General features: G+C 39.4%; 1 protein-coding gene across 1 annotated transcript in view; it reads left to right on the forward strand.

Annotated features, from left to right (window-relative positions):
- LOC134660498 (ankyrin repeat domain-containing protein 50) overlaps positions 1-19,305 on the forward strand; it is a 99,736-nt gene extending 80,431 nt beyond the window's left edge. The window contains exons 32-44 of the mRNA XM_063516268.1: positions 1,512-1,695; positions 3,603-3,672; positions 4,778-4,924; positions 5,633-5,716; positions 7,692-7,790; positions 9,000-9,106; positions 11,368-11,495; positions 11,975-12,150; positions 13,291-13,408; positions 14,802-14,810; positions 15,152-15,217; positions 17,958-18,028; positions 19,178-19,305. Coding sequence (XP_063372338.1) covers positions 1,512-1,695; positions 3,603-3,672; positions 4,778-4,924; positions 5,633-5,716; positions 7,692-7,790; positions 9,000-9,106; positions 11,368-11,495; positions 11,975-12,150; positions 13,291-13,408; positions 14,802-14,810; positions 15,152-15,217; positions 17,958-18,028; positions 19,178-19,293 — 1,375 coding nt within the window. The 3' untranslated portion in view covers positions 19,294-19,305. The remainder of the gene's footprint in view (positions 1-1,511; positions 1,696-3,602; positions 3,673-4,777; positions 4,925-5,632; positions 5,717-7,691; positions 7,791-8,999; positions 9,107-11,367; positions 11,496-11,974; positions 12,151-13,290; positions 13,409-14,801; positions 14,811-15,151; positions 15,218-17,957; positions 18,029-19,177) is intronic.
- Positions 19,306-19,506: the final 201 nt, after the last annotated feature.

Raw genomic sequence — 19,506 nt, forward strand, 5'->3', positions numbered from 1 at the left:
TAACTTCCAAAAACGATAAAAGTAAGGGTACCATTCGATTCCATACATTTCATCCAAAAAAATCTTGTATAGCAACTATATACATAAACGCAATATTTCACCGACAAAAACGCAATTTTCTTGTTTTGTCCATACTACAAGATGGGCTCCCGGAGACCTTGACGTCACGTTCCCTTATCGTTTTGTATGAAGCGTTTCGCGAGTGACGTGCGACTGTCGGCCTTTGACTACAATTTCTGACTTTTGTGTTACTTTAATGCAATGGGTCCCATATAGACATTTGATCCTAAAAACAAACCCGATCGATTGATACCATAAATGAAAATTACTCATGTAGCCTATTTAATTTTGTTATTTTATTTGTGACCTAAAAGTAAGAATATTTTCGCAGTAGATATCTCTATAATTTTTAGTTTTGTTCATAATTTTGATATTGACATTCTTATAATAATAATTCACTAAAAACGCCTTCCAAAAATTGTTATAATGCTCGTGACTACTATGATCAATTATTTTAACTTGGTGTAATTTATGCTGTATATAAATTGCTACCCTATAGTTAAGATGCATGCTGCATGCGATCAAAATTTGTATACCTGCACCCGTGGGTAAAACATAGAGAAACCTGTACATAATTTTAATACCATAATTGTACCTATGTTTTCACAAATAAATAAAAAGATTCTGGTTCTGATTCCGATTACTACAGCAAGACTGCGCTCAGGTATTCCGATCAGCCAGTTATCCCGATTACTCCGGTATCCCGATTACTCCGGTATCCCGATTACTCCGGTATCCCTATTACTCCGATATCCTGATTACTCCGATTTGCTAAATTGCGATTCGACACCTACCGGATTGTCCAATAAGAACTCGATTTCTACTAGCCCAATCAAAACTCGGTTACCTTCGGCTTGCCTTATTACAACTCGATTCCCACATGCTTTCCTAATTTGCATCAGCTATTTTTCGTGCAGAAATATCAAATAGGTACAAATACAAATATATTTATTTCCCAAATTCTGGCGTTAAGTCCGCCATTTGCACTCTTCTTGTTAAATTATGCAAAAAAATAATTAAATAAATAAAACTAGCTAAAACGCAAGCTTGCCCAATGAGAACTCGAATCCCATCGGCTTATTTTAAGCAAGAATAAACTAATCCTAATTATCAACGAAATTTAACTGAACAGAATATGTTTGACTATGGTTGATTGGTAGAGAAAGCCATTTGGCATTAAGTCCGCCAATTGTACATTGTTGTTTATATTTTGTGCTATACAATTTATTATAAATGGGGTTGGCCGGTCGAAGTATTTAGCAGATGGCGCCATCATAGCTTGCCCTGTCAATCCCTAGGATTGTGTCAAATTTTTGTTTTTTATTGCCCTGGATGCCAGCCCAGCCCTTTAAGACAAATCTCATAGAAAAAGGGCAAGCTACGATGGCGCCATCTATGCAAACCTTTGACAGTTGCCAACCCCATTAACAAAAATATTTTGTATTCACCAGACTGGCGGCCCTAGAGGGCCACTTCGACACAGTACGAGCGTTATACCAACGCGGCGCCGACGCGGACGCTTTAGACGCAGACCGTAGAAGCGCATTATACGTTCTAGCGTTAGACAACCGCCTGGCTATGGCTAGATTCCTGCTGACTGAGTGTGGGGCGCGCGCCGATACTACGGATCTGGAGGTTAGTCACATTTGCCGATAGATGGCGCCGAAGAAAAGTTTCCCGTAGATTGTATAAGTATCGTAAGACCGTTTCGTCAGTATATACGTTCTAGCGTCTGGCTAGATACCTGCCTACTGAGTGTGGGGCGCGCGCGGATACTACAGATCTTGAGGTTAGTGTCGATATTTGACAGTAGATGTCGCTGTTTCATGCGCTGCATCGCGCTATCGGTAGTTTCCCGTAGATTGTATAAGTATCTTAAGACCATTTCGATGGTTCGAGCGTTATACCAACGCGGCGCCGACGCGGACGCTTTAGACGCGGACAGAAGAAGCGCATTATACGTTCTAGCGTTAGACAACCGCCTGGCTATGGCTAGATTCCTGCTGACTGAGTGTGGTGCGCGAGCCGATACTACAGATCTTGAGGTTAGTGTCGATATTTGACAGTAGATGTCGCTGTTTCATGCGCTGCATCGCGCTATCGGTGGTTTCCCGTAGATTATATAAGTATCTTAAGACCATTTCGATGGTTCGAGCGTTATACCAACGCGGCGCCGACGCGGACGCTTTAGACGCGGACAGAAGAAGCTCATTATACGTTCTAGCGTTAGACAACCGCCTGGCTATGGCTAGATTCCTGCTGACTGAGTGTGGTGCGCGAGCCGATACTACAGATCTTGAGGTTAGTGTCGATATTTGACAGTAGATGTCGCTGTTTCATGCGCTGCATCGCGCTATCGGTAGTTTCCCGTAGATTGTATAAGTATCTTAAGACCATTTCGATGGTTCGAGCGTTATACCAACGCGGCGCCAACGCGGACGCTCTAGACGCGGACAGAAGAAGCTCATTATACGTTCTAGCGTTAGACAACCGCCTGGCTATGGCTAGATTCCTGCTGACTGAGTGTGGTGCGCGAGCCGATACTACAGATCTTGAGGTTAGTGTCGATATTTGACAGTAGATGTCGCTGTTTCATGCGCTGCATCGCGCTATCGGTAGTTTCCCGTAGATTGTATAAGTATCTTAAGACCATTTCGATGGTTCGAGCGTTATACCAACGCGGCGCCGACGCGGACGCTTTAGACGCGGATAGAAGAAGCTCATTATACGTTCTAGCGTTAGTCAACCGCCTGGCTATGGCTAGATTCCTGCTGACTGAGTGTGGTGCGCGAGCCGATACTACAGATCTTGAGGTTAGTGTCGATATTTGACAGTAGATGTCGCTGTTTCATGCGCTGCATCGCGCTATCGGTAGTTTCCCGTAGATTGTATAAGTATCTTAAGACCATTTCGATGGTTCGAGCGTTATACCAACGCGGCGCCAACGCGGACGCTCTAGACGCGGACAGAAGAAGCGCATTATACGTTCTAGCGTTAGACAACCGCCTCGCTATGGCTAGATTCTTGCTGACTGAGTGTGGCGCCCGAGCCGATACTACGGACCTGGAGGTTAGTCACATTTGCCGGTAGATGGCACCGTAACGGGCGCTGCATCGTGCTAACGAAAGTTTCCCGTAGATTGTCTAAGTATCGTAAGACCGTTTCGTCAGTATATACGTTCTAGCGTTAGACAAGCGTCTGGCTATGGCTAGATCTGTTAACAGATTACGGGGCGTGAGCCGATACTAAGGACCTAGAGGTTAGTGTCGAAATTTGCCAGACCGTTACGATGGTACGAGAGATCGTCTGTCGATACTATTTACCTAGCTAGAGGTTAGTGTCGATATTTGCCAATAGATGTCGTTGTTTCATGAGCTACAAAAATATTTAAAATACTATAAAAAATTTAGTGTAACTCACACAAAAAATAATGTACAGTCAGCAGCAATAGTTGCTAAGCGGGCAAAGTGTTCAAAATGATCTTGACGCGACTTTATTGTGTACTTACTAGTATAATTCTAATTTGCGTTATTTCATTACAGGGTCGGACTCCTTTACACGTGTCCGCGTGGCAAGGGCACGTCGACATGGTCAACTTACTCATAAAAGTCGGTTAGTACGCAATAACAACTATAGGGGGCAGCACTGTAGCGCATGAACTATAGGGGGCAGCACAGGAGCCGTCAGATTTTTGGCGCGAGGCGTAAATGTGAAGTTTATGCTTCCGATGTAGCCCACAAGATGGCAGAACCTACAGAAAACGTACGAGAACGGTAGATGGCAGCACTTGCTTTGGCAATGTACATGTTTATGTTTCCGATTCAGGCCACAAGATGGCAGACCCTCCAACGCGCACGGTTCCAATTAGCAGATTTTTTCATCTTTCCTTAACCTTTTCGACGCCGTGTCAAACATAAAAGCTGTCACTCAGACGCCACGTCATTGAAGTGTCAAAACTCAAATTAAACTTTATGAATATGCACATAGGTCTATGTTGCTCTGTGGTCTGTGACCGATTAATCGGTCTTTGGCGTTGAACCTACGGTGAGGATATATCGGTCATTGGCGTCCAAAAGGTTAAGTTTTATTAGGTATGCATGAAACAAGTATACAAGTTTACACACAACAGAAACAACAGAGTAAACATTGTAAAGGTGTGATGTTATTTCGTTGGCTAATCTATCAATAGCTGTGTCGTGTATTACGTCAATCATTTTTTTTGAAGTGAAAACTTCTTTAGCGGCGCTGTGCACTTTTTGTGATGGGGAAAAAATGTTAAACTCGTAACAGGTGTCACGTGACCGTAAGACGTAAGACGGACACGTGACCTGATCGAAAAACTGTTACTTCAATGTCATTGAGTTTTTCTTTATTGATTTAAATGCCATCTAGTGAGTTTCGCTCTAACTGGTATTAATATAACTCGAGTACTAACAGTGATGTGCTTAGGGGTTTCAAGTAATGCGACAAAATAACGCTAGATGGCGTTAACCTCAATTATACATAGTGCTGCAGACATTTTGCAATAGAGTTTTCACTTCTGCCGGCACTCCCTTGAGTGCAACCCGTTGTTTTTAGGGTTCCGTACCTCAAAAGGAAAAAACGGAACCCTAATAGGATCACTCGTCTGTCTGTCTGTCCGTCTGTCACAGCCTATTATTAGTCTAAATAGCTAATACGTGGTGTATATTTTTCTAATGATTTTTTATGATTTCAGGCGGCGCTGACGTAGATGGTCGTGACAGATGTGGACGTACGGCCTTACATGCAGCGGCGTGGCGCGGCCGCGGCGCCGTGCTGGCGGCTCTGCTTGCACACGGCGCGGACACAGCCGCTGTTTGCACACAAGGCGCTACCCCGCTAGGTAAAATAGTGGCTTTGTGACCTTGCGATTACTTCTCCATTAAAAATAAACTGGATAGAAAAAGAAAATACATATAATTATCGAGTTCACAAGAATATTCTTTACTTTGATTGAATAATTTTACGGTTTAGACTCAATTGTTTTAAGTCACTCGCGCGACATGTTTCGGAGAGCCTAGGTCTCCTTTCTCAAGCACTAACAGTGCGAGCAGCGTTCACGACGGCCGTGTATCGCGTACTGCGGCACGCCGCGTCGCACGCTGCGCGCGCGCCGAGAAAACCGGTTGGGGGAGGTGAGTGTTGTGAGTCGGATTTAATGTACGGAACCCTTAGAACGCGAGTCCGACTCGCACTTAGCCGGTTTTTTTATACCAAATATTCTAAGTATTGTGGCGCCACCTATTTAAGATTTTTGACGGTCACTTTTTGATACATGGAGATTGTGTTCCTTATGTCACAGAATAAATAATATTACTAGGTACAGAAGATTCACTCTTTAACAAAACGCGTCTATTATGACAGCAATGACCGCTAGGGCCACCTAGCCAGCAAGCGCGAGGCGTCTGTTCCGTAGCGGTGCGCGGCACCTGCTATGGCTAGACACCAAAATTGGTGTGGGCCGCATGTACTTGTAGGTACTTGTAGCGACGCGACGAAATCGCGGAGTGAGTCACGCCTGCTTATGTTAAAATTAAAATGGCTGTTTCAGGTATCGCAGCTCAGGAGGGCCACGAAGAGTGCGTATTATGGTTGCTGCAGCACGGGGCGGACCCAATGCAAGCCGACCATTGCGGTGAGAGATACAAAATCATGAATTCTCATCATCTCTAAATAATTGCAGATTATAGTTTTGTATCTTTGTGTTCTTTTTTTTTCAATACTATTGTTATAGCGTTTCGTTTACGTTTAGCGTAATTCGACATTTAGAGACTTTATACATCTCTATGTAATACTTTAGTTTGATTTTATATTTGCGGCTTAGAAAGTTGTATTTTATAATTGTAGATGTGTTTTTTTTTTTGCTGTATGTAAATTCCATGTTGACGTGTAAAAGTGCCCTTGTGGCCTATTTGCTGAATAAATGTTGACGTTTGATGTTTGATGTTTGAATTTAGTATTTTAACTGGATCAGGCATGAGGGGTGGGGGGAATGACCGAACGGGATAGTCTTATGTATATTTCAGTAGGAGTAGCAGCGAACGCGATGGTATTGTTTGTCCTTGTCACAGTCTCACATTTTTTTATTCCCTACCATAAATTATTATGGATTATGGGCAACAAATAAATTCAACCAATCATAACGTCGCATTGCGTATGTTTTGTCCCTCACGGACGCACGCGTATGGCACATCTATTAGGATCCTACCATCTATGTACAAAATGCATCTTGTCATGCATCTGCGGAAATGTTGAAGCTATGATATGAGTCTTAGGGTTGTATTCCATTTGTCCGATATCTTTGTCTAATGTCATTGCATCGCACTCTCTCATTAAGCAGAATTAGGGACAAAGAAATTGGACAGGTGGAATAGCACCCTAAGGAGCGGGTTATAATCTAATTAAATAAATAATATAGGAAGTTCTTACACAGATTGACTAAGTCCCACAGTAAGCTCAAGAAGGCTTGTGTTATGGTATATCTAGCTTTTGCCCGCGACTTCGTCTACGTGGAGTTAGTAATTTGGGTAGCATTAGATTTAGATTTATTTATTTCATAATATGAAATTACAATATAAATTATTTTACACTAATCTATACGAATTTATATTATGATCGTCAAAATAACAATTGATTATAATTATACAAATGTCAAGCAATACACAATTTAATAAACCATTACAATCAATTAATTAATAAAAACAATGTCAAATAATATAAAATGAAAAAACATTGTCAATACAGTAAGCATGGATATCTCATAATGATCGTCAAATAAAAATAAAAATGAAATACAGGTCAATAGAAAAATTAATTACATTCAATTTTTTGTATTAGGTACATGTCATCACTTAGGTCTGTATTAGGTCATGTCTTATTTTTAACGATTCCCCACACAAATTTCCACCCCGTTGTCACCCTCTTTAGGGATGACTTCCGACACAAAAACTATCCTACGTCCTTCCCCGGGACTCAAACTATCTCTATGCCAAATTTAAATTAATCCGTCAGTGGTTTAAGCATGAAAAGGTAACAGACAGACAGACAGACAAACACACTTTCGCATTTATAATATTGTATGGATGTATGTCACTTTATTGCACATAAACAGGTTTACATAAAACGGACAAAAACAAAACAAAAATAAGAATGTTATGTACAAAGGCGAACTTATCCCTAAAAGGGATCTCTTCCAGCTAACCTTTGAGAAAATGCGAAAGGATCAAACACTAACAGGTGAAAGACAATTTAATATGGACAAATAGCAATATGAGAATTTTGGATACACATAAAGAAAGCCGAGAGCAATAAATAAAGAGAAAACCAGTACTACCTACTCATAAATACGCATAAACTATAAACATACTTATACATATATAAACCTATATACACATACATATACGTATACATAAACATACCGCTGTTTACTAACTACATAAACACATAATCTATATATAAATAATATATATATATATATATATATATATATACAAAGTATTCAGTTCTAACTACATCAGGAGTCTAATAACCACAACTTTTTCATTTTTATTAGTATGTATCTAGCCGGCAATCCCTAATTTCCCGGCCTGAATGAATTAATTCTTGTCCAGGCCGCACGCCGGCCACGGTGGCGTGGCGCGCGGGTCACGCGCATATCGGCCGTCTACTCGAACGTGCTGCGCCCGCGCTGCTGCCCGAACACAACTCCAGTAAGTTTACATAATCATATATACTTGGTCAACCAGATCTTGACAGTAGAAGAAGGCGGCAAATTTGAAAAATGTAGGTGCGAAGGGATACGTGGGTCATACTGAAAGTTTATGGATTCTGATATATGAGAAAACTTATTTTTTCTAAGTGGCCAGTCCAGGAATTTTCAGTATGACCTAAGTATCGTCCCATAGAAAATTTGAATTTCGCGCCTTTTTTTACTGACAAGATTTGGTTGACCAGCTATATTAACCTCATGCCATAGACTAGGAATCCTGTAGACGGAGTTTAGAGCAATTATTTGATGAAACCGATGCTGCCAAAAATACTGGGGTGCGGGGGACGAGGTGAGCGAGTCCCGTGCCGTGATTGGTCCGTTGAAACACACGGACGTCACACAAAGACACTTTGACTCGAGAATGGAGTAAAACTACCTTATATTTGTGGCAGAGGGGGTAGCGCTACTATACTCAGTCTGAGGATGTCTTGTCTGTGCCTCATGCCGACCACCGTACAAAATTTATAGCCAAGGAAGTTAGAATCTTGTTGTATTTTCAATTAGGTTGAATTTCCGAAAATTTTACGAGACAAATGAAATGCTACCTACTTTGCTTTTAATTAAGGTTGATATTCCATCGAAACTGAGTGTACATCCTAATGTACATTAGGGTGGGTCACTTATGTATGGAGAAAAAGAAAAGTATTAGTTATCCTTCGGGCACAGTTACAAAAAGTTGCGTAATAATGCCAATAAACAGTGTTTCAAATTATTCTGTAATCGAAATTCATTTTCTGCCTCCGGATCCATTTCAAAGTTTTCATATAAATATTGTTATATTTTGTATGGTCTGCGGAGTATATTTATGTATCGTCTCTTTATTCAAACTTTAGCTAAAAAGTTATACCATTATTAGCGAAATAGCATGGTAAAGGTTCAGAGCCATAAATAAATAAAAAAGTACTCAAAAAGAAACATTTTTTTTTCACAATGTCCATACATTTAACAAGAATTTTAACTTAAATCCGGAGGCAGTAAAATTAAAGCTAAAAATAAAATAAAAATACGTGCAATAATTGATTACCAAATGGCACCTTTTTTTAACTGTGCCCCCTAATAAATAAAAAAAAAGTAAAAATGACCCACCCTAATGTACATTGGGCGGCGCGAGGATAAAACATTTCCATTTCAAACATTGATTTTACAGAAGATTCTCCGGAATATAAGCGCCGCAGTACACACAGCAATTCAACGAAATCTTCCGCCGGTTCCGCGAGAGACCACGAACCTCCTCCCGACCTAACACATCACGAAAAGGTAGGCACGGACATAGAGGAATAAGTAGGCATAGAGTGCTCACTCCATACATTCTCCATGGATACATATAAGTTGTTGTATTACGTCACAGGTTACGTGTTGCCATAGAGAAATATAGTAAACGTAGAGTGCTCACTCCATACATTCTCCATGGATACATATAAGTTGTTGTATTACGTCACAGGTTACGTGTTGCCATAGAGAAATATAGTAAACATAGCGTGCTCACTCCATACATTCTCCATGGATACATATAAGTTGTTGTATTACGTCACAGGTTACGTGTTGCCATAGAGAAATATAGTAAACGTAGAGTGCTCACTCCATACATTCTCCATGGATACATATAAGTGGTTGTATTACGTCACAGGTTACGTGTTGCCATAGAGAAATATAGTAAACATAGAGTGCTCACTCCATACATTCTCCATGGATACATATAAGTTGTTGTATTACGTCACAGGTTACGTGTTGCCATAGAGAAATATAGTAAACATAGAGTGCTCACTCCATACATTCTCCATGGATACATATAAGTTGTTGTATTACGTCACAGGTTACGTGTTGCCATAGAGAAATATAGTAAACATAGAGTGCTCACTCCATACATTCTCCATGGATACATATAAGTTGTTGTATTACGTCACAGGTTACGTGTTGCCATAGAGAAATATAGTAAACGTAGAGTGCTCACTCCATACATTCTCCATGGATACATATAAGTTGTTGTATTACGTCACAGGTTACGTGTTGCCATAGAGAAATATAGTAAACATAGAGTGCTCACTCCATACATTCTCCATGGATACATATAAGTTGTTGTATTACGTCACAGGTTACGTGTTGCCATAGAGAAATATAGTAAACATAGAGTGCTCACTCCATACATTCTCCATGGATACATATGTTGTTGTATTACGTCACAGGTTACGTGTTGCCATAGAGAAATATGTATAGTAAACATAGAGTGCTCACTCCATACATTCTCCATGGATACATATAAGTTGTTGTATTACGTCACAGGTTACGTGTTGACATAGAGAAATATAATAAACATAGAGTGCTCACTCAATACATTCTCCATGGATACATATAAGTAGTTGTATTACGTCACAGGTTACGTGTTGCCATAGAGAAATATGTATAGTAAACATAGAGTGCTCACTCCATACATTCTCCATGGATACATATAAGTTGTTGTATTACGTCACAGGTTACGTGTTGACATAGAGAAATATAATAAACATAGAGTGCTCACTCCATACATTCTCCATGGATACATATAAGTTGTTGTATTACGTCACAGGTTACGTGTTGCCATAGAGAAATATGTATAGTAAACATAGAGTGCTCACTCCATACATTCTCCATGGATACATATAAGTTGTTGTATTACGTCACAGGTTACGTGTTGACATAGAGAAATATAATAAACATAGAGTGCTCACTCCATACATTCTCCATGGATACATATAAGTTGTTGTATTACGTCACAGGTTACGTGTTGCCATAGAGAAATATAGTAAACATAGAGTGCTCACTCCATACATTCTCCATGGATACATATAAGTTGTTGTATTACGTCACAGGTTACGTGTTGCCATAGAGAAATAAGTAGGCATAGAGCGCTCACTCCATACATCAGTTTTGTTACCAAAACTGTTATTTTCGTAGTCGACATCTAGCGTCAAGTAGTGGAATTATCAGTACCTCTACTTGATACGAGATGTATAGCTCAAACTGGCTCAAAATGGTCAAGTAATAACTGATAAATCCGCTAGTTGACTAGTGTCAAAGTCAAATTATAAAATTTTTTTCATGTTTGACGATACTTTTGTGAAATTCTTAAATTTGTGTTAAATTTGATTTGTATAATAATCCAATATTATTATGGAATAATGACATCAATAAATTGCTCTGATAATTAACTTAAGATAATTTATAAGTATGTTCCGATTCATAAGTGCTTGTTGCTAGGCCTACATGAATAAAGTATATTTTGAGTTTGAGTTTGACGAAAATATAAAGCGTTTTGGTAGCAAAACTGTTGTATGGAGTGAGCACTGTATGTTTACTTATTTCTCTATGGGTTGAGTAGCAACTTCGTTTGCGAAATGATGATGATGACGGACAGACAGACATACACACAAGCAGACGGACATGACGAAACTATAGGGGTTCCTAGTTGACTACGGAACCCTAAAAATGACTGATTTTACTTCTCAAAACCTTAACCTCACTAACATTTTTATATTTTACAGCCGAACCGAGCGAATCTATCGCTCTCTTTCGCGCAACAGGTCGCACGTTGCGGCCGCAGCAGGCGCGAGAAAGAGAGGGAAAACGTTATACCCGAACATCATGCGGTCGAAAAGGATTCTAAACTTAGGTAAAATACAAAAAAAGTACACACACATCAAACTATGCTAGAGAACAGCCGGTTTTGTCGCTATAGAGCGATCTCTTCCAGAAAAACCATGATGTATGATACCCCCTTAAGGCCCAGCCATACAAACGAAACATCCAAAATTTGCCACTGAAATTTGAACCTAAACTGTAGGAAATAGAGTTGATTTTGCGTTGCTTTGAAAATTGAACGAAACAGCAAAAGCGACTCTGTTCCAATTGAACATGGTTTAAATTACATCGAACTGAATAGGTACTATAGGTAGGACCGTGGGCCTTAGGGCCACTTGCACCATTCACTAACCCGGGGTTAACCGGTTAAACCTGGAGTTGCCATGGTTACCAGTACAATTTGACACTAGGTTAACGGTTTAACCGCTTAACCCACGGTTAGTGGGATGGTGCAAATGGCGCTTAGGAGGTTAAATTTATGTTATCAAATATAATATTTTTTTCACATAGGAGTTACGCAGCCAACGAACGAGATGCCGACCTACGCGGGTACGCGTGCGAGCGAGACAGACGACGCGACGAGCGGCACGGCTACCCGTGCGACAGAGACAACATGAGTCCGCTGTACGCCTCTCCTCCACGTAGTCCTATTAGCGACATCTGTAGCCCCACACAACCCACACAAGGTAAGTGAACGTAGTACATGAATCTGTCGAGAGATGGCGCCACCACAGAGTTAGATCGCGCTAACGGTGTGTCGATGTAGAAACATGGCTAGGTACCGTAATAAGTAGTGTAGTACACAAATCTGTCAAGAGATGGCGCCACCACAGAGTTAGATCGCGCTAACGATGTGTCGATGTAGAAATATGACTAGGTACCGTAATAACTAATAAGTAGTGTAGTACACAAATCTGTCAAGAGATGGCGCCGCCTCCGAGTTACATAGCGCTAACGATGTGTCGATGTAGAAATATGACTAGGTACCGTAATAACGAATAAGTAGTGTAGTACACAAATCTGTCAAGAGATGGCGCCGCCTCCGAGTTACATAGCGCTAACGATGTGTCGATGTAGAAACATGACTAGGTACCGTAATAAGTAGTGTAGTACACAAATCTGTCAAGAGATGGCGCCACCTCCGAGTTTCCAGTGCTAAATTTAAGCGTTTCACGAATTATTAGGGATCCGTTAAAAACGGGACTCTGTTACTAACACTCCACCTCTGTCCGTCTGTCTGTTTAAACGAGCAATTCTTGTAAATGTATATATGTACTTCGGAAACGGCTCTAACGATTTCGATGACATTTGCTATATGGGGGTTTTCGGTGGCGAAAAATCGATCTAGCGCGTTTTTGAGTTTTTATACGTTTTCCGAGCAAAGCTCGGTCTCCCAGATACTGTGGTTTTAAAAATCATTGGTCTGAAATAATAACATTTTGTATTAACTCACATTTATAGACGGGTCTAACGCGAATTTTATTCACATACCTTTATTTACCGACGTTTCGACACAGGCCGCGACCATGACCAGTGAAACCTGTGTCGAAACGTCGGTGAATAAAGGTATGTGAATAAAATTCGCGTTAGACCCGTCTATAAATGTGAGTTAATATGTGTTCAAAACGCGAAAGTTTTAAATTACATTTTGTATATTAATATTTATTCGGAAGATTGCGGGTCACTTCTGGATGAGATTGGCTCAGGACCGGGATAAGTGGCGTACTCGAAGAGAGGCCTATGCTCAGCAGTGGGCGATAAAAGGCTGATATGATGATGATGATCATGATGATGATGATATGATGATAATATTTTGTTATTCACAGGTTCTCAGCCGCCAAGCCTGACAGCCCAGCCCGTGTCAACCGACACACACTTTAACCGCGACACACACATGCGCATCATACTGGGGCGAGACACGAAACCACCGCAAGAGCGAGACAGGTGAGTTAACGAATAATCTGATAAGCTTAGAATAAAAAGTGGAAAAAATTACTGTCTTGGGTGAGACTTGAACTCACGGCCTCTGGATCGATATTCCCACAGAACATATTAAAGAGGTTAGAACGGCTATCGCGCGCAGTTAGTATCGGAACCGGTGTCGCCGCTCGTTCCTCTTCCACATTTCCACATTTCTCGCGCAACGGTAGTAAAAACTTGTGTGCGTGGTGAATGGATACGCCTCCTTTAGACAGATTTGATGTCTGGCTTCTTAATCTGAACGTTATTGTGGCGCAAAAGGCATGTTTACGTTTTTCGGTCAGCGCGGGCGAGTACTGGCATGCGAGCGTTTGCTCATAACCGGCGGCGACACGTACCCTGCTCGCATCGCCATTCTACTTGTTCTGTGGATATTCCAGAGGCCGTGAGTTCAAGTCTCACCCAAGACAGTAATTTTTCCACTTTTAAATTTATTCTAAGCTTAATAGCATCGGTCGCAGACGTTTCTGCTTGTTAAAAATTAAATTAATCTAATAAGGCTTATCAGCTATACGAAAGAGAAAAGCTATACATAGTAGAAAAGCTATAAAGTTTAAAAGAGGCATTAAAAATAGTGAGGTATAAAATGAAATAATAACATTATATAAACTGAAATAAATGTCATATACTCAGAAAAAGTGACCCAAGCCGCTAGTGCGGAATTGAAAATATTTTCTGAAAATAATTTAATTTGTTCTAGTATGTAATAATATATATATAATATTATATAGGTAGTACTCGTATATAATGAGGTATTAGACGACTTTTCACATATAAGGCCATCTTGTTTCTCTACCAGTCAACCATTGGGAGGATATATATCGTAATATAAGGATAGATGACGATATTTATCTAACTCGCAATAGAAGATTTTTTTGTTATTAATATTTTTATGAAAATCTGTCGCTTGTGTATTAATCATTGTAATCCGCTGTGTTTATTGCTTTTGTTGTATTAAGGTACAGTCAGCAGCAGAATTTGCTGAGCGGGCGAGGTGTTCAAAATGATCTTGACGCGACTTTATTGTTAAGAGAATAAGAGCGTGTCAAGGTAATTTTGAACACCTCGCCCGCTTAGCAACTTCTGCTGCTGACTGTACAAGGCTTTTATTATACAACTTAGCTTAACATAATTTACTATAAATAACTACCCACTATTCAAACACGTTTGGAAACTCAGTTATAATAAAATAAATAAAATGGTTGTCGTATTTTTTACATTTACCTATATTTGTTTCGAAATTCAAAACATTTTTCTATACAATTTTTAGTGAGGCAGAAAGAATGTTTGAATATATTTATGGCCTTTTTGATTTTTTTGTATGTTTGTTTTGGCATTGGAAAAGGCCGTTTCTTAGAAGAATAGGGTATTTGACTGTATTTAAAATAAATTATTTTACACCATGCATGAAATAAAGCACCAGAAGATTAATAGAGAAACGTAGACAGCAGTTATTTTTAGACACAATTTCTATTTTAAAACCCGTATAAAACTATAAAGAGTAGGTTATTTGATCGTGACGTCACATGCTAGTGTTTCATATAAATTCCATAGTAGCAAAATCGTTTTGACAGTTCGAAAAAAGAAACTGATTTGACTAGTAGTCAAATACCCTATTCTAGTGGATCAGAAGAGATGGTTTAGGCTATTTAGCCTTTGACAAAGGTTAAAGCATAGTTTTGTACATAGTGGTGGAGCGTCGAAGAGTCGGCAGGCGTACAACAGGCTAGTGGGGAGTTTGGGGCGAGCGAGAGGGCGCATATTTAAGAAAACGTGAGTGAGCGAGAGAGGTTTATACTGTAACGACACAGTCGAAGTGGTATAACCAGTATTTTGATTTCGTAAAAACGATCGATTTGCATTAAATGTCAAGATTTAGATTATGCATGTTTCAGATAGCTTGGGTACACTGACAGATGGCATTTCCATACAATTTATAATCTTAAAACGCAAAAAATCTTTTTTTTTTATGGGAAAATTACTATGTATAAAAAAGTTGCCCAAGTGCCCAATAATACCTATTGGATGGAATAAATGTATAATTAAAATAACATAGCAAAACAAATATAAAGTTCAAAGTAATATTACAGCAATGCAGTGCATTATATAAACTATATTTAAAATTCCATAGCCGATTTCAGTTGTTTTCATTAAGTAACTAATTATTGAATTGAATTGAATACTTATTGATTTAAATATTTAAATATGATTGAACTTGCGTATTATGTTATGTTTTGCTGACTGTGTTGTCATTATTTCAAACGTTTTTGCGTGATCATAATACTGGCATATTACTTTTACTGTGACATCATCCACTCATCATCAGTTGGGTTTAGGTCACCTTAAAAAAGTGTCATAAGTTTGAGGTTTAATTTCTGAGTCATTGGGTTTTGCACCTTAAAAGTAATAGCACAAGGTTTAAAATATGGGAGACACAAGAAGGGCTCACATAGGCAGAGAGCACATAATATTAAAAAGTAGTTTAAATTATTTATAAGTCGCTTATTAACAATAATTACTTATATTAAATCATCTTAACCGTTCCCATAATTAAATCTATAGATTATATTAAGAAAAAAAAATTAAGTGAAAAGGCAGGTTGGCAATTTTAACATAAATCATAATTTTATTTCTCCTACTGTATATTGTCATATTCCGTCTCAATACTTACGTAACTTATCTAAGTTACATACCTAGATAAGTTACGTTGGTTAGTTACTTAGGTAAGTTACATACGTAGATAAGTTACGTAGGTTCACTTATTACTACATAGTATTAAATGTGGTTCATTAATTTATTAGAAACAAGTCCGATTTATGTGTAAGTAATCTATAAATAAGTTGCTAAAGTATTAATAACATTAACTTAATATATTCTATAGATTTTATGTTACAGTATAAACGTCTATTGGCTTATAATAACCAGATGTGGTGTGTGATAACGATAACTAACAATAGAATTTGCTGGTAAGGTTTGTGCGCTCTAGGTGTGGTAATCTGTGGCTCTGGCATAACTTTTCTTCGCCTAATCTAAGGTTTCACCTTCCTAACAGCTTTTGAAAAAACCGGCCAAGTGCGAGTCGGGCTCGCGTTCCAAGGGTACATTAAGATGAAACAGGAGCCGAGGTTTAAATATTTTAGGTAAATATACCCGTCTCACTAACGGAAGCGGCTCCTAAAACTAGTGCGATAAGGACAAGGCGAAAAATCCTGCGTTAAAATCTCAAAAATCGAGGTTTCGTACTCGACTGTTTCCTCCTCCAAAACTTAACCAATCGTAACCAAATTTGGAAATCCAAATAATTATGAAATTATCTGTGTCGGACCGTTTTGATTTTTTGGCTAATTGATATCAGTTTTGAATACCACGCCTCTTTTGGCCATTTTTGAAAGGCTCTAACGCCTTAAAAAACAAAAATATCAAAAAAAGCAAAACGGTCCGACACAGATATTGACAATATTAATCTGTGTTGAAAAAAATATTGCTCTAGCTTCAAAACCCACGGAGGAAACAGTCGAGTACGTTTGTATGGAGAAATGACCACTCCTGTTGGCTCTTAAGTCCGACTCACGCTTGACTGCACATTACTAATAGGTTTTTCTGTCATCTGTAGGTAAAGAACATTTTTCAAAATTTTAGACCCAGTAGTTTCGGAGATAAAGGGGGAGAATGGTCGGACAGACAGACACACGAGTGATCCTATAAGGGTTCCGGTTTTTCCTTTTGAGGTACGGAACCCTAAAAATTATAAAATAGAATATTTTTACACAAATCGACTAAGTCTCAGAGCAAGCTTAAAGCTCGAGTTGTGGGTATAATTGTACAGTCAGCAGCAGAAGTTGCGAAGCGGGAGAAGTGTTCAAAAGATAAATTAAAAAATAAAGTCTAAATATTAACAAAAGTTCAACCAAAATTGAAGGGATGTGTACAAAAACAACATAACTGCTTAGAGCGGTTGACACTTTTTTAAGAACATTGTTAATCGTTTCAGGTGTCAACCAGTGTAATCAGTTATGTTGTTTCTGTAAACATCCCTTCGCTTAGAAAAATGTAATGAGTAAGCAACTGATGTAATGCACCTTTATAGCTTTATTTCTACCATTTTAATGATTATTAAATTATACAACTTAATCGCGTATCTAAGTTTTAAGATTTACCTCCAACGTTTCGAGGACGGCGTTGTCCCCGTGGTCTCGGAGAAGACTGGCTTAAGTTGACATCAGCATCGTCTAACCGCGCGAGTTTTTCGAACTACCCGCACTTGGTCTTGTTTATCCGCTTGAACGTTTTGCGCTCTAGGGATGTCACTCTGTCGACACACAACACTAACGATATTCGATTTATCGACTGTCGATATTCGTTTACGCTTACATTTACTAATGACTGGATTCCATGTGGAAGAAGAAGTGTGTGTGGTGAAGTCCCGTTGTATAATTTAATAATGTGTAAAAATCGTGAAAGTTTAAATCAGTGTCATTTTAATGATGTTATTGATGATATAATTTGTTCACAGTAAAGGAAAAAGGAATGGCATCGTGACTAATCCCGCAATGCGGCTCGTCGCAAACGTCCGAAACGGCCTCGGTAAGTAACCGTTAAGCGCCACTTGCACCACCCCACTAACCCGGGGTTAAGCGGTTAAAGCGTTAAACCAGAGAAAAATTGTACCACCGTTAAATTGTACTGGTAACCATGGTAACTCCGGGTTTAACCGGTTGGGTTAGTGGAATGGTGCAAGCGGCGCTTAAATTGAATAATTGAATTGTATTACATTGATGTGATGTCTGTCAAGCTGGATATGTCAGTAGCAATGTAAAGCAAACTAAAGTATGGTATCCCTAGGAAACGAACAAAAGCAGCAATGTACATCGAACAACGATGAAATGTAAACAAAACAGTTCCACAGATAAGATATAGATGACACCTAGTGTTGCTAACCCGCGATTTTTCAAATTTGCCGCCTTTTTTTTCGCCTTTCGTCGGGGGGGAGAGGAAGGGAGGGATGTGGGAAGGGATCTTGCATACCTATGTACCTAATTATAAAACCGGCCAAGTGCGAGTCGGACTCGCGCACGGAGGGTTCCGCACCATCAACAAAAAATAGAGCAAAACAAGCAAAAAAACGGTCACCCATCCAAGTACTGACCCCGCCCGACGTTGCTTAACTTCGGTCAAAAATCACGTTTGTTGTATGGGAGCCCCACTTAAATCTTTATTTTATTCTGTTTTTAGTATTTGTTGTTATAGCGGCAACAGAAATACATCATCTGTGAAAATTTCAACTGTCTAGCTATCACGGTTCATGAGATACAGCCTGGTGACAGACGGACGGACGGACGGACAGACGGACAGCGAAGTCTTAGTAATAGGGTCCCGTTTTTTACCCTTTGGGTACGGAACCCTAATAAAACTGACAATGTATGATTCTTAGAAATAAAATGAATATGAATATCGACCCCACGATGAGGCACATAAGCATAAACTTTGAATAAATATTTAAATTAATTTTGTATTAAGCAGAAACGTCTGCGAACGATGCTATTATGAGCCTCCCTTGGCTCATATATGGTGGAAATAATCGCTGAATTGGGTACGATCTTGGTAGCTCAGATGGAAGAGCACTGTACTAGTGATCCAGTGGTCGTGGGTTCAAGTCCCACCCAAGACAGTGAATTTTTCCACTTTTAATTTATTTCGAAGCTTAAATATTTAAATATCGTATTTCTCTAACAGACAGCGCCGCTGCCAATATTCGTCGCACCGGCGTAGCCCTAGCGGCTAGCGCCAGCTCTGCCAACCCTGCTGTCAAAACCAACGCTTTCCAGTGGAGAAAGGAGACGCCGCTATAAACCAGAGCGAGACAACGGAATAGAATAGTACATTACATACCTGACACTGTATGTATGTCTTTTTAATTGTATTTGAACCTGTCTTTTACTGCAATAAACTGTAAGATTCGTTAAAATTACTAATTATTTGAAGCATATTTAATGAAATAAAGAGTTACATACCTAGGGAGGTGAATTCGTGAATGCTGCAGATCGCAGGTGTTTGGGGCCCGA

Source organism: Cydia amplana, chromosome 27, assembly GCF_948474715.1.
Source record: "Cydia amplana chromosome 27, ilCydAmpl1.1, whole genome shotgun sequence".
NCBI classification, from domain to species: domain Eukaryota; kingdom Metazoa; phylum Arthropoda; class Insecta; order Lepidoptera; family Tortricidae; genus Cydia; species Cydia amplana.